General features: G+C 39.6%; 2 protein-coding genes across 2 annotated transcripts in view; one reads left to right on the top strand and one right to left on the bottom strand.

Moving 5' to 3' along the window:
• LOC126236722 (BTB/POZ domain-containing protein KCTD5) overlaps window positions 1–11,026 on the bottom strand; it is a 79,267-nt gene extending 68,241 nt beyond the window's left edge. Inside the window, exons 1-3 of the mRNA XM_049946246.1 lie at window positions 10,833–11,026; window positions 10,642–10,750; window positions 7,950–8,137 (exon numbers count right to left, since the gene is read on the bottom strand). Coding sequence (XP_049802203.1) covers window positions 7,950–8,137; window positions 10,642–10,750; window positions 10,833–11,021 — 486 coding nt within the window. The 5' untranslated portion in view covers window positions 11,022–11,026. The remainder of the gene's footprint in view (window positions 1–7,949; window positions 8,138–10,641; window positions 10,751–10,832) is intronic.
• Window positions 11,027–11,216: 190 nt separating this feature from the next.
• Window positions 11,217–15,552, top strand: part of LOC126236721 (glucose-induced degradation protein 4 homolog) — a 95,738-nt gene continuing 91,402 nt past the window's right edge. The window contains exon 1 of the mRNA XM_049946244.1: window positions 11,217–11,418. Within this exon, the coding sequence (XP_049802201.1) occupies window positions 11,272–11,418 (147 nt within the window). The 5' untranslated portion in view covers window positions 11,217–11,271. The remainder of the gene's footprint in view (window positions 11,419–15,552) is intronic.

Below are 15,552 nucleotides of genomic sequence, written 5' to 3'. Positions count from 1 at the left end.
TCCTTTGGAACTGAAGTTTTCTTTTTTTTCTCTCTCTCATTCATGTTTTGTTGCTGCAGTATTATTCTACAGAAGCGGGCACAGTAATATGCTTTGTTAGAGTATTGGGTCTTACCAGTCAAAATCACAAAAATTTAACTGAAAGCTACACAATGAAAAATTTCCAGAATTCTAAAAAATCCCCAGGTTGTTCCTGGTTTTCTCCTGGAGAAAAAATTCCCTGGTTTTTCCTGGATCTCTCAGTTGTCTCAGGTCATATACATCCTGCAGTTGACACAGATGAGAGGTGGGGCACATGGAGTATTGGGATGTGATGGGCGTCCACAACCTCAACATGTGACACTGGAAGTACAGCGGGAAGAGATATGACTGAACTTCCAACATTTAAAGCACCGCATTGGGGGAGGGATAAAGCGTTTTACATCACAGTGGTAGACCATCACCTTGACCTTCTCAGGCAATGTATCACCCTAAAAGGCCAAGATGAAGGCACCAGTGGCAACCTGATTATCCCTCAAACCCCGATGGACACGCCGAACGAAATGTACACCTCACCATTCTAAATTGGCGTGCAGCTCATCGTTGGACTGCTAAAGAAGGTCCCTGTGAAATATGATACCCTGGACCATATTTAAGCTCTTATGGGGTGTGATGGTTACAGAAACATCCCCAGCTTGTCACAAGCGAGTAATGCCCGTGACTGGCCAGAGGATGCTGTTTTGATCAAGACTGACCCAGATCTCATTTTGGACAAGCCCTCCACCTCCCCAAACTTGTCCTCTAAATGCTCAACAAAAAACTGAGGCTTCATCATCTTGAAAGATTCCCCATCAGCTCGAACATACAAGGTAGCGGGGCGAATAAGAGCTGCTGCCATCCTTAGCCTGACGTTCCTCCCATGGAGTGGCCAGGGAGGGAAATAATTTGGGGTCATACTTCTGTGCATTGAACTGAGACTGTGAATGCTTAAGAAACTGCTTGTGCTTGACCACCAACAAGAGATGTACTACACTTCATTGCGTGTCATCCACCCTGATGCCACCCACTCTGACCAGGGGCCCTCCCCATGGGCGCCACCCAGCTGCAACAAAGGCCACCTAGCACGATGGTCATTGCCGGGATTCCCGATGCTCCAGGAGGATGGGCACCTACCCGTTGGCATATGTGGGGAGGTAACAGCGCAGGCATCAGCAGAGCGATCCCTGTGTGGCCAGGAGGCTACAACCAACAGGGTATTGGCAGCCCCACCACAACAAACTGGCTACTGTGCTGGATATCAGGTGCAACCAAGCAAACAAGTCCATTACCATTGTCAGCATAGAAAACGATATTGCACAGTTGATGGAAAAATATGCACCCAGGAGGGTGACCTCACCCAACAGTTGGAGAATGAGCAGAAGTGCAGATCCATGTCGATGAATGATACAATAGGTCTCAGCACATGATTGACACAATGCAGCATGTAAGGTGCCCTTCCTAATTGGCTCGCTCTTTGGGAAAATTTTGAAAAATGGAAGTCAAACCCTACAGGGGACCATCACAAAGGCTGAAACATTTGAGACTCCTTTTAGTCACTCCTTATGACAGGTAGGAATACCTCGGGCCTATTCTAACCCCTGGACCTGCAGGGGGGTGTCTACTGATTCAATTTCTTCTTCAGTATGTGGGGTATTAATGTCATGAAGAAGCGCTTCTTGTTCCTAAGACATTTGTGATCTTAGCCCCCTCTACCTTTGAACTGTGAACATTCTCATCCTTTAGGAAATTTACATTGCTGTTCACAGTTATCTGCAAGCCTTCCCATCAATGACTCTATAGCCTTTTGTCACTTGGCAGTATCCTACAAATGACAACTTCTATGATTTCTGATCCCACTTCTTATGATACAGCTTCAGAATATGAACCATTACACTGTAGCCGATAATTCTCAAGTTTGGTAGAGAAGGCTTTCTCCCACATCAAAATTCATATTGCATTTTATCACCAATTGTGATGGATAGAGAACGATTGGATAGGTATGCAATTGTAGACACAGCTTCAGTCCAGTAATCCTTTGGTAAGATGGCATCCAAAACCATGGTATGGGTGTTTTCAAGCAATGTTTGATTAGCTCTCTCAGCAACACCATATTGCTGTGGACTGCATTGTGCTACAAGCTGGTGGATGATACCTTCAGAATTCAGAAATCTTTATTTCATCATCAGAATATTCCTTTCCATTGTCAGAGACCATAACTTGATACTTCTGCCTGTCTGTTTTCCACCATAACTTTGAAATTTTTAGTATCTGAGTGATGTCAGACATTTTCTTAAGGAAAATAAACTTGTCTCACGAGAAATCATCAATAAATGTGAGAAAATAAAAATTTCCATCACCAGATGTCTCCACTGGCTCTTTGACCACAATATCTTCATCTACTCCCAATAAAACCTTTGCCAACTTCAGTATTCTTATGCTATTTACATGTTCAAGCCTGTGATGTCATAGGAATCCACTACTTTTAGTATAGTAGCATTGTTTCAGTTCACTTGTATTCAAACGAGATGCCATTCTTGGGGATGTTCTGACAATTAGTTCCCCTTTTGCATCATAAATGAATCCACCTTTCTTGTTAAACAACACTTTATGCCATGTGATTCTTCAGCTTCTCCCAGCATATTTCATATCAAAATGGCTCACAGGTGAACTGCCATATCAGTGTCCACCAGGCACAACGTTTCAGCAGAAGACAACATTGCCATCATCAGGTGTGCTCATGAACTGACTGATGGGGACCAGCATCACATTTTTATCTCATCCCCCTCTCCCTCTGATCAACTGTACCATCGGCAGTCAATGCACAGTACCCCCATTCCCACTCCTCCCGCTGACACTGTCTTCTGTCCTAGGTTCGTGCCCAAGTGCACCTGCTCGCCGCAACGCTGCTGTTCCTCCACCTGTTCCCAAAGTCAGTTCGACATCTGGAATCTCATTCTTATTCTTGACCGCTCTAAGACTAGAGTCCCATGCCTTACCAAGGATGTATCCAACATCACGATTAACAGTGGTTCCATTACTCAAATCTCAACAGAGTCGCTAATGACACAGTCCCAGAAATTGGACGTCTACGTCTGAACCTTGGTGTGGTCATAATCCATTCCATACAATTCCATCAGACAATGTTTTGCGAATGTCAACTTGTTAGGCATGCCAAACTCAGAAGAATGCAAAATCCCCAAGATTGGCTAAGTTTCACGGAAGCTCGAAATTTAGTGCGCATGTCAATGCGAGATGCTTTTAATAGTTTACACAATGAAATATTGTATCAAAATATGATAGAAAACCCAAGGAGATTCTGGTCGTATGTAAAGTACACCAGTGGCAAAAAACAGTCAATACCATCACTGCGCGATAGCGATAGAAATGTTACCGATGATAGTGCCATTAAAGCCGAGTTACTAAATACAGTTTACCGTAATTCCTTCACGGAAGAAGATGAAGTAAATATCCCAGAATTTGAAACCAGAACAGCTGTTAGCATGGATGACATGAAAGTATATGTGTTAGGTGCCGCGAAACAACTAAAATCACTTACGAAAGGCAAGTCTTCCGGTCCAGACGGTATACCAATCAGGTTCCTCTCAGAGTATGCAGACACAATAGCGCCTTTCTTAGCAATCATATACAACCACTCACTTGACGAAAGTTCTGTTCCTAAAGACTGGAAAGTAGCACAGGTCACACCAATATTCAAGAAAGGAAATAGGAGTAACCCATTGAATTACAGACTGTAATGGATCTGGGAGGTGTGTTATTTTCTACCGGATTTGTCGATACCAAATTGTAAATGTTTTCTTATATTTTTGTCAGAATTTTTTTTATTGTAATTTGCCTTATTATATGCTAATTTACTTATATTTTTGAGAGTGAAAGCATATTGATTACTATCAGTAAATGTGACGAAGAATATCAAAGAAACTGATTACAAGTGGAAGCTTGTGTGTTGTGTAAAATGTCTTTGACACTGGAGTTGTCTTTGACTGTAATCATTCAGCAGTGAACTCTTGGTGTGTGTTGACGGTAGAACAATGCTCAGGTCGCCATCATAAATAATTTGCTAGTGAACAGGAAAAAATGAATTATGTTACTACTTTTTTTATATAAACTTTAAGAAGAAACCACATTCGCAGAAATGGTATTTGAAGCACCAAAAATGAGGCAAACGCATTGAACCAAGTCATTTCTGCAGCTGACAAAACTGCATTGTGGAATCATACTTCCACTAGATGACTGAAGCCAAGACAAATATCATCTTGTAAATGTTTCACGGAAAAGGTACTGTCACGAAATATGCCAAATTTAAACAAATAAAAAATAGTGAGCATATTTCAAGACCCATATCACTGACCTCAATTTGCAGTAGGATTTTGGAGTATATACTGTACTCTAACATTAGAAATCACCTTGAAGAAAATGACTTATTGATACATAACCAACATGGATTCAGAAAATATTGTCCTTGTGCAACACAGCTAGCTCTTTATTCCCATGAAGTAATGAGTGCTGTCCACAAGAGCTCTCAGATTGATTCCGTATTCTTAGATTTCCACAAGGCTTTTGATACCATTCCTCACAAGCGACTAACAATCAAATTGCGTGCATATGGAGTATCGTCTCAGTTGTGTGACTGCGTTCGTGATTTCCTCTCAGAGAGGCCACAGTTTATAGTGATAAGACGGCAAATCATCGAGTAGAACATAAGTGATATCTGGCGTTCCGCAAAGTAGTGTCATAGGCCCTCTGCTGTTCCTGATTTATATAAATGATCTAGGTGATAATCTGGGCAGCCCCCTTAGATTGTTTGAAGATGATGCTGTAATTTACCATCTAGTAAAATCTTCAGACGATCAATTCCAATTACAAAATGATCTAGAGAGAATTTCTGTATGGTGTGAAAAGTGACAATTAGCACTAAACAAAGAAAAGTGTGAGGTCATCCACATGGGTACTAAAAGAAATCCGATAAATTTTGGGTATACGATAAATCGCACAAATTTAAGGGCTGTCAATTTGACTAAATACCTAGGAATTACAATTAAGAGCAACTTAAATTGGAAAGACCACATAGATACTATTATGAGGAAGGCAAATCAAAGACTGCACTTTGTTGGCAGAACACTTAGAAGATGCGACAAACCCACTAAAGAGACAGACTACATTACACTTGTCCGTCCTCTGCTCGAATATTGCTGCAAGGTATGGGATCCTTACCAGGTAGGATTGACGAAGGACGTCAAAAAAGTGCAAAGAAGGGCAGCTCGCTTCATGTTTTCGCGCAATAGGGGTGAGAGTGTCACTGATATGATACGCGAGTTGGGGTGGCAGTCACTGAAACAGAGGCAGTTTTCTTTGCGGAAAGCTCTATTTACAAAATTTCAGTCACCAACTTCCTGATCCAAATGCGTAAATATTTTGTTGACACCCACCTACATAGGGATAAATGATCATCATAATAAAATAAGAGAAATCAGAGCTCGAACGGAAAGATTTAAGTGTTCCTTTTTCCCATGTGCCATTCAAGAGTGGAATGGTAGAGAAGTAGTATGAAAATGGTTCGATGAACCCTCTGCCAGGCACTTAAGTGTGAATTGCAGAGTAATCATGTACAGGTAGAGGTAAAGGTAGAGGCTGCTGCAATCTGGTGTGCCGTTGGTGTTCCTGGCAACGACCTTCAACAGTATGCACTGTCTGACCTGTGTATGTCTTACCATATTGGCGGGGTATCTGGTAGACCCCAGATTTTCATAGTCTAAGGTCATGTTCCACACTACCTTGGACTACGGAAATCCGAGGTCTATCAGATATGCTGCCAATGTGGTAAGACATACACAGGTCATACGTTATGTACTGTCAAAGATCATTACCAGGAACATCAATGGCACATCAGATTGCAGCAGCCTAACAAGTTGGCAGTCACAGAATAACTGATGAAATCACATGGAATGGATTATGACCACACCAAGGTTCTGTCACAGATGACCAATTTCTGGGATGCGTCAAAGGAATCTATGGAGATTCGAGTAAGGAAAGCACTGATAAATTTTGGTAGTGGATACATCCTTAGTAAAGCAAGGGACACCGCTATCAGAATGGTCAAGAAGAGAACTGAGATACCAGACACTTAACTGGCTTCAGGGCAGGCAGAGGAACAGTAGAGGTGCCATCGCTATGTGCACCTGGGCACAAACCTAGAACGTAACACTGTGTTGGCAGAAGTGGGAGCAGGGATGCTGGGCACACATGACCAACAGAGTGGCCGATGAGAGGGAAAAGGGGGTGGAGTTAAAAGTGAAGCACCAAGTCATTTCATCATCGCACCTGATGATGGCAACGTGACTGTTTGCCAAATATTGTGCCCGCTGGATACTGACAGCCGACAGTTCACCCATGAACTAATTCATCACTTTATGCCCTTTACTTACAATTTTACTAACTGAGAACAAATTGGGATGTGAATGATGTCAAGGCTATCACCTCCCATGCTGTTCACTAAGTTATTAGATGACTTGGCATTATCAACCCATCATCATTAGTGATGTGAGTTGAGGCACAAGAATCTAAATACCACATCTCCTTTTAGTGAGACTGACAAACTGCTGCAAGAAAGGTTTTCTTGTGTTTTCTGGATACATCTCCATTATCATTATTTCTTGATGAGGTTCCTTCTCTTTCGCAGTTGCTAGAACGATATTTAGCAATATGACTGGGATTGTTGCACTTCTAGCATTCAATTATGTGTTTTTTTGTGACTTTATTTAGATATAATACTGATTCTTCATTTCCATTTGCGTCTTCAGATTTGACATCTTCAAATAGTTTTACTTTAACACAATCTCCAGTGATACATGTGCCACTGTTTTAAAGTGCCATAATCATTGGTTGACAATGATCAGGCAATGCAGAAAGAAATAAAGTTCCCCTGCACTCTTCACTGACCAGGAACTTCATTTCATTTAACTTAAATTCAGTCATTACGATTTGATCACAACAGCTGTTTACTGACTTTCATTTATCTTATGGGTTGTGATTAATGTTCTAAACAAGCTAACTCCTATGTGAGGGTCCAGAGTCTTCAAATGCTTTTTTTGGGCTGCCCAAACTTGGGCTGCCGTATTTGTATCCCTTATATGGAAACAATTTATCTTGTACATAAAGAATACAACCTGGGAATGTGCTTTTCTGTATCTTTTCTTCCAAGAAACATCCAGTATCACTGGGCGTGATTAACAGTTTTCTCTATCATCCCACAGATTTTCATGGAAAATTTACGCATCAAATAATTTTCTCGTCCGATCAAATTTTCAACTACTGGGAGTCCAGCTGAGGCTGTACCATTCACTTTTAGACTTGAACATATAACATAAATAGCAGTCTGCACACTAGTATGATCAACTGACAAAAATAAAAAACTGATCAGTGCACACATAACTTATGAACACACTCCGAATTTCTAAGCACAATTTCTTTTATTGACATTTATAAAATATTGCTTTCACATCTGGTCCTTGGGCCGCAGCCTTTTGTTGAGAATTTTAAATATAATTATGGTGAACACTTTGTAAAAGAATGTTTTATTTAACAAAAATCAGTATGTGAACTAATATGAAGATGCACACATAAGCACATAACAACCACAAAGTAACATTAACAACAAGGAGTAAGGAGTAAGCTGTCAATATCAATCTACATGACCTAACAGTCACCAACTACAGAAAGTGACTGAACATAAAAAACAGAAAAATAGTTTCAGTTAGCTGAAAGATAAACCAAACAAAAGGTGAAGATGGTTGTTTGGTTTATGGGGGTTAAAGGGACCAGATTGCTACGGTCATCGGTCCCTAAAAGGTGAAGACTCTTAATAAATGTATTAGGGCAAAAACATATAAAATAACATAAATATATAATTTTACCTGCTCAAATTTCCATCCATCCGACATCGTCGATACCATCTGTGTGAGTTCGTCCTCATGACACTGGAGAACTCTGTACACATGTTTCTTAGAATCTCGAAGCGGTCTACTATCTCTATGACAAATCCGGTCCTTAATTAGTCCAATGAGATCTGTTATGTTATAAAACTCTGCCTCTTCAAGAACACCTGAAAACCAGTTGATATGAAATACAAGAATCACAGAACAAATCAAATAGAAGGTTGCCATCACAACACTGATGAGAAATGCTACACTTAAGTATTCCCCAATTACGGCAATTGTCACAGATGCCCAAACTCTTAATGCCGTTAATGTACACCAGGTAAGTAGACATATTTTAACTAGGCCTAAGTTCTAATAAAAGACATTTGCTGAAGCACAGAACGTTGGGCAACATAAATTTTAGTCACTGAAAAAACAAACTATCCCACATGAAGCTAAATTGTAATGGAATCTTCCCCGAACACTTAATAATAAAGAATCCCTGGACAAACTAGTTCTGTAAACCACACTTTTCTAGTTACCAAGTGTATCACTCCACTCTGTACCATTATTCACAAATTAATATCTGTTATCAAGCATTTCCACCTGTGTTGTGCTGCATCCACAAAGTGTGTATTTACCATCTCCCTGTTGACTTAGGCATGGAATAAATGTTTATTTGACTTTGAAAACTTGTTTTTCAAGCTCTGGCAAAGTTTTCATAATATGACATCACTTGCCTCAAATATCAAACATAACATGAACAGCAGTTTCTCCTCTTTCTTGCAGAAAGTAGACTCCCATGTGCAGCAAATTAAGCTCTTTCTGTTTTAACTCTTCAGATGTTTCCTTTGAATTACTCATGTGCTCCAGCATATAAACACTATGTTTGTTTTAACACGGTGTGTTAGCATACTAAACATTCTATCAAGCACTAGATGCACCTCATCATTTAACTGAAAACTTTATATAACACCTCAATCCGCTTGCACATAAGTTCCTTACTCATATGGTAACCATTAGAGCAGACTTTAATCATCCAACAATGAATTGGGATAATTGTACTTTTGTTACTGGTGGGCATGACAAGACATCCCGTGAAACCTTACTCAAAGCATTCTCTGAAAACTATTGAGAACAGATAGTTCAGAACCTCACTCATGGTGGAAATATGTGACATATAATGGCAACAAACAGACCCAGCGTCTCTGAGGAAGATCACATCAAAACTGCTTATCAGTGACCATGAAGCAGTATTAGCAGCTCAGCGAACACCAAAATACAAAGTGCAACTAAATCAAGCAGAAAGATTTATATGTTCAACAAACTAGACACAGAAGCAGTAGTAGCATGACTCACTGAGGAACTTTTAACTCAAGATAGGAGCAAGTAGAGGATTGGTTGGTTGGTTTGGGGAAGGAGACCAGACAGCGAGGTCATCGGTCTCATTGGATTAGGGAAGGATGGGGAAGGAAGTCGGCCGTGCCCTTTCAAAGGAACCATCCCGGCATTTGCCTGGAGCGATTTAGGGAAATCACGGAAAACCTAAATCAGGATGGCCGGACATGGGATTGAACCGTCGTCCTCCCGAATGCGAGTCCAGTGTCTAACCACTGCGCCACCTCGCTCGGTGCAAGTAGAGGAATTAGAGCTCAAGTTTAAAAGAACAGTTGCCCATGCACTGACAATGTATGTACCCCATAGAACAGTTCATGATGGGGAGAGATCCTCCGTGGTATACAGTCACTATAAAGATACTTAGGCCTATGTTCCTTTACAAGGTCACGAAAGTTGCCCCAATTTAATTCTCATACCACTGAAAAGATGAGAGAAGTGTTAGTGTCAGTGGCATTGAAAGAACAGGAATCGTTGAAACTGAAAAAACCCCATGACCCGATGGAATTGTTATCACACTCTACACCCAATTTGCAGTTTAGTTCGTCCCTCTGTTAATTACATCACAGATCCTTCAAACAACTAGCAGAAGTACTTTTCAAGATGCAGTATTTCTCAATTTCCAAAATGCATTCAACTCAATACCACACCCACACTTATTATCAAACACAAAATCATCAGACGAAATGTGTGACTGGATTGAAGGTTTCTTGGTAGGGAGGATGCAACATCTTATCTTGGATGGAGAGTCACTGACAGGAGTAGAAGTAGCATTGGGGATACCCATGGGAAACGTGTTAGTTCCTTGGCTGTTCATGTTGTATATTAATTATCTTATGGGCAACATTAATAGTAAATAGTAGTTATCAGCGCCCGTAAAAATCCCCAATCTTTACTCAGTCCAATCTCGCCAATTACATGAATGATGACGAAATTATGAGCACAACACAAAAACCCAGTTGCCAGGTGGAGAAAATCCCCAACCCAGCTGGGAATCCAACCAAGGCCCCGTGATACAGAGACAGCAATACTAGCCACTAGACCAAGAGCCGAAGACTCTAAAAAGGAAATTGCTTATAAATCACTCATGAGAACCAGCCTAGTGCGGAAAAACAGTACAATGATAAATCAACTACATACAGAAGATACAAACCCAATGCCTTTCACAATCACACAGCAACATTATCATGAAGTAGAAATATTCTCAGTACAACGTGATTCTGTCCTCCTCAAACGCGTGCTAAAAAAAAAAAAAAAAAAATCTACGTAACGGTACTACATTTTGCACACTAACCTTCTTCAGCAAGGTCCTTATTGATGACTAGTTTTCCATGCCTTAAGTAATTAAGTATGGGACTGAAATACATCGGGTCTCTGTCAATTAAGTACGCTCCTGTTGCGTCCTGCAAACACATACATTATTATTTCTAACTTAATAAATGAAACTATACATGATACATATCAATGAAAACACACGACACTCACTCGATCTGATATGAGGTCTGAGTCTTCCTGACACAGCCGAAACAGAAAGGAATTAGGATCACGTGACAAAGTTGTCTTGGTAGTCAGGAAATATGTTCCGCCGACATTTAATCTCACCCACTGTTTATTTCCTACATTTGTTGAATTATTCTCTTCCTCATGTGTGTGTGTTACACACATGTCCGCCATGTTGCCTCCCCAGAATGCCCAATGTTTGACATAAATAAAAAATTAGATTTTCATGAAAGCAATGTCACAGGGATATCTTGATCATTTCTTTCTGTTTTTGTAAATGACTTTCGAATTTTTTGTTATTCGTCTTTTCATTTCACTTCCCAGTTCAATTTCGCTTTTGGAATTTACGCTATGAGCGCCATCTTTCAACAGTTCGGCAGTCACTTTTCTGGCGGAATTGCGCAGATAATAGTTTTCGAGAAAAATGCCTGTGAAAGTTGATATCGTGCCTCCACCCCCAGCAAATTCGAAACAGCCAGGCGTTACGAGATCTCTACTATATAATGGATCTAAATTTCAAGGGCATCAGAAGTCAAAAGGCAATAGCTATGAAGTGGAAGTAGTTTTGCAGGTTAGTTTCTCCATAGTTGTCCGTTAGTATCCTGAGGTTCTTTCAGCAGTGTTCGCTATTTTATGTTTCATTTAACGTGTTTGTAAGTCTTGTGAGAGCCGTACATTTCGCTACAGCTGTACTCGCTTATCTTCTGTCATGTGATGTTAGTAAACAAAGTGTATTATACTTCTACTGTTTACCACGTAGTGTGCAGCAGAGAGAGCAGTTCGGACAATCTCTACTAGTGGGACCATTCTTATCACAAATAACCGAATTTAATGAATAATGTGAACACGCGGTGCCCTCAGTATATGGTTCACTTTAGCCAACCCTGTAGTGTCCTCCAAATCGGGATTCAAATCAGTTGCATTATTAATGTTAATTTTCCTCTTGTGGTGTTTCTGCTGTGATACATACATTCTGCTCACAGTGATACTCAATTTCATCCCGTATATGCACTTTACCAGGAACATTTAGTAGCAGTTCTTGGTTAAAATGTATATTTTTTGGAACAGATGTTTGCAGTGTACATTGTCATTGTGTAGCATTCAAAATTCCAGTGATTTAAACTATGTTTAACTGCAGTAGAATGGAATGCTCCTGATGTAGGTTGAAAGATATTTTGAGGACTATTGCAAAAGAGAGCAGAAAGTAATTTGAATGCCCTTTTTTGGTATCACTAAAATGCAAAAGTGGTGTAAGTGACCTACTCGTTGATTATACTGCGAGGTCAGCTTTGTGTTTGACAGTTGATTAAATGGAGTTGATGCACGCTGTAACCATTTAGTTAGTATCTGGTGCTACTTAGGTGTTTGTTGCTTCTGAAAATGATACACTTGTGACAATGACAAGTGATAATACTGTCAGATGTCAGTTTTGCACAGTTATTACTATATGTTACTTTATTCATAGAGATAAGATCTTGGCGATTTAGTGGTACTTGTTTAGTAGGCCTTTATAAATAATTGTATCTTTGGTTTTAGTGGAATTTGTATATAGTAGGATCATAGCAGACTCTTTTTAATTTTTGTTTATAAACAGGAAGCCAGCAACTTAATTGCGAGTAATTATTATTCATGTTGTTTTAGTTCTTTTCTCCCCCCTCCCCCCCCTCCTTGAACATTCCAGATATCAAATTTCATTTGATTAATCTGATTCTTTATTTGATAATACAAAGACTTGTTGACTTCATTGTCTTTAGGGCATTTACTTCTTCTGACATTATTAGGATGTAGGATTTAAATTAGTGATTTATTGAAGCTGGATGTTTTTCTGGCAGCATTTTTCCATTGTTAGTCTTGGCATCATCTTTGAGGTTTTGACAAAATCCTATAATCATTTGATTCTTTTAATCTACCAACACTGGAGTTCTCAAGACACCATAATAAACATTCTGACTGATCCTGCGCAACTTTCCTAAACTATTTTTAGTTTGCTGTAGCTCTTCGTAGAATCACTTAGGGGTGTGCCCTTTTGGTTTGTCGATCTTTGCATTTTGCTAAAATATCAAAATTTTTTGCTAGCCAAACTTGTTGATACTAGATTTCTGTCCCACACTGATCTACAGCATAGCTCGAGGTCCTGATTAGGTTGAAAGGTTACCTTTTGGTTGTGACTTGAAGAACCAGTATCGCACACTTCAGTTTATCAACTATTTTTATCAAACCAATCTTATCTGATAATTAATGTCTCTGCTGGTGTCACTTAAATTTTTCATTCATATTTGAAATTGATTTGATGATTTTATTCTCTTGTCTTGTAGTCTTTTCATTATAATTCCTAGAAAATTGCAGTTTATGGTCTGTATGAAATCATTTGTTATTGACCCTGCAACATAGTTCCTTCAGCTGTAGTTCTCAGCATTCATACACTGAATGCATACCCTTGCCATAATAAAGCATAATTTTACTTGCAGTCTTTGAGTACTTTTATGCAAATGTGTAATGTTATCAGGCACTGCGAACCACACCATTTAAATGTTCGTGGCCTATATAATAAAACCACAGTTATACATTGTTCGCAGCTTGCATGCAATTAATCCTAGTTGGAATCTTAGGGTAAATGGCAACTGTGTGGTTACTGCCAGTTCAGGTAAATCATCAAATTAGCGTATAATCACACTATATGTCAGGTTGTGAGCGTAACTCTCTTAATTCATTAAATCCACTTTTAATAAGGCAAAAAGTGACAGCTTTAACATATAGGAGTAATTTCTGTTCCTTCCAGATACTTTGGTGAGACATCACTGGACAGTGTGTCACATTTTTAATTTGTGCATTGCCTCTTTATTTCTCAATAAATGTTTTCTGAAAATTGTGCCAAGTCAGTAACTACAAATCTTGCGGATACTTCTCAGGCTGCCAGCCAAATTATTACCACAGAAGTCATTCATTTGGCTAGAGTCGCTCGACTAAAACCAAAGCATTTTAATAACATTTCATCTTGATAAAATAGCAAACTAAAATAATTGTTTTGTAAAAATCCTGTGTGACAACTGCTGTCATTAGTAATAAATTATTGGAACCTTGTGTATCAGTTGGCATAAATGAGCACCTTAATTAAAATTATTATAATGTAGGCTTTAATAATATTAATTTGTCTTCCAAATACTGTGGGATGGAATTCTTTATATTTTTAACATGGTTGTATTGGGAAATTGATATGTATGACTGTGCTTCTACATAAGATTACTACTAAATCAAGAAAGGAAATGGCAGAGAGTATTAGTTGATTATGGTGTGTAATGAGTAATGATCTTTGTCCAGGGCCCTGGTAAATGCTCCATAAGACGATGACCAACAAATCTACTTAATCCCATAGGCCTCTTGATTAATTTACCAAAGTTTTGTAGAGGTTCTTTATCGAATTTCAGCTAGATAATGATTTGTTTTACAATGACACTTCACACACGGGGATAAAACTAAACTGTCTAAAATAGCCCACACAATCAAGAGTTGATTCAGTGTGTTTCTCAAATGATGCTCTTGCTGTGGCCATACTCATTACAATACATTCCCCTGTGTAAACAACTACAGCACATAAAATTGTTGATGCATTTAGAACCACTTCTTGGCACTTATCTCGGGCTCTCTGACAATTGTTTAATGGTTTTCTGACTTTGCCGGCACAAGTGTCAAAGATTCACTCTTTTTTGCTGTAAGTCGACTTGATTCTAAAATCTTAAGTCTTTCACAAAATTTCAGCCGACGAGTACAACCGGCAGAAAACGGACGTTGAAGAGTGGCAATTTGGCAACACTGTCACCACATGTATGGTTACTACTTCCGCTTGCACACAGTAGTTGTCCTGTACAGTTGGTGCACTGGTTAGAGTTTTGGGTTAGCATGCAGAGGGTTGAGGGTTCAATCCTGCGTGGTGGTGCTGCTTCTAAATTTACAACACTTCATAATGCTGAACGTAACAAACAAGTTGTTAGACAAATAAGAAATAGACAGTTGAAACAAATGACCCGTCGTAGGACAGAATAACTATAGAACCAATATCAATTTCGAGATGCTAAAGATGATAGCAAAGTTCAATAACACACATCTACTTGTCATTTATACCACATGTAATATGAGCGTTCAGCTGCCGCACATTAGCGACCAGTGACAATAATAATGTTCATATTAATGACAACATGATCTTCACAACAGTGTACGTTGTCTTCAGAAAAACAGATGCTCAAAGCGACTTCCCTGCATGTCCAAACATTGTGCAACCCGCCAGATCACACACCTGTAGACCCTTTGCAGAAAAGCTGCATCCACAGTAACAAGAGCAGCATGAACACACACTTCCCCATTCGTTGGCGGAGTAGAGTATACGAACTCCTTCAAGTGTCCCCAGCCCCACAGGAAGAAATCCAGAAACCAGGGGATTTAGGTCAGTTCAACGCAGTGGCCATACGACTAAGCCTCCATGTGTGAGCCATTTCCCTAGAAATCTTCTGTCCAAATACAGTGTGTGGAGGTTCACCATTATGTAGGAACCATATCCTCTGCCAAACATATAGTGGAACATATTCTAGTGCATCAGGCAGATAGTAGGAGAGGAACGCATGATACCTTCATGTAGTCAACCGGTCAGGCAACATGCAGGGACCTAAACGCCTTTCGCCCAAGATTCCGGCGCAGACGATGATACCATAGC

Source organism: Schistocerca nitens, chromosome 2 (genome assembly GCF_023898315.1).
Source record: "Schistocerca nitens isolate TAMUIC-IGC-003100 chromosome 2, iqSchNite1.1, whole genome shotgun sequence".
In the NCBI taxonomy this organism is placed as follows: Eukaryota; Metazoa; Arthropoda; class Insecta; order Orthoptera; family Acrididae; genus Schistocerca; species Schistocerca nitens.
The sequence above is the reverse complement of the archived record's forward strand: the minus strand, read 5'-3'. Positions and strand labels throughout refer to the sequence as shown.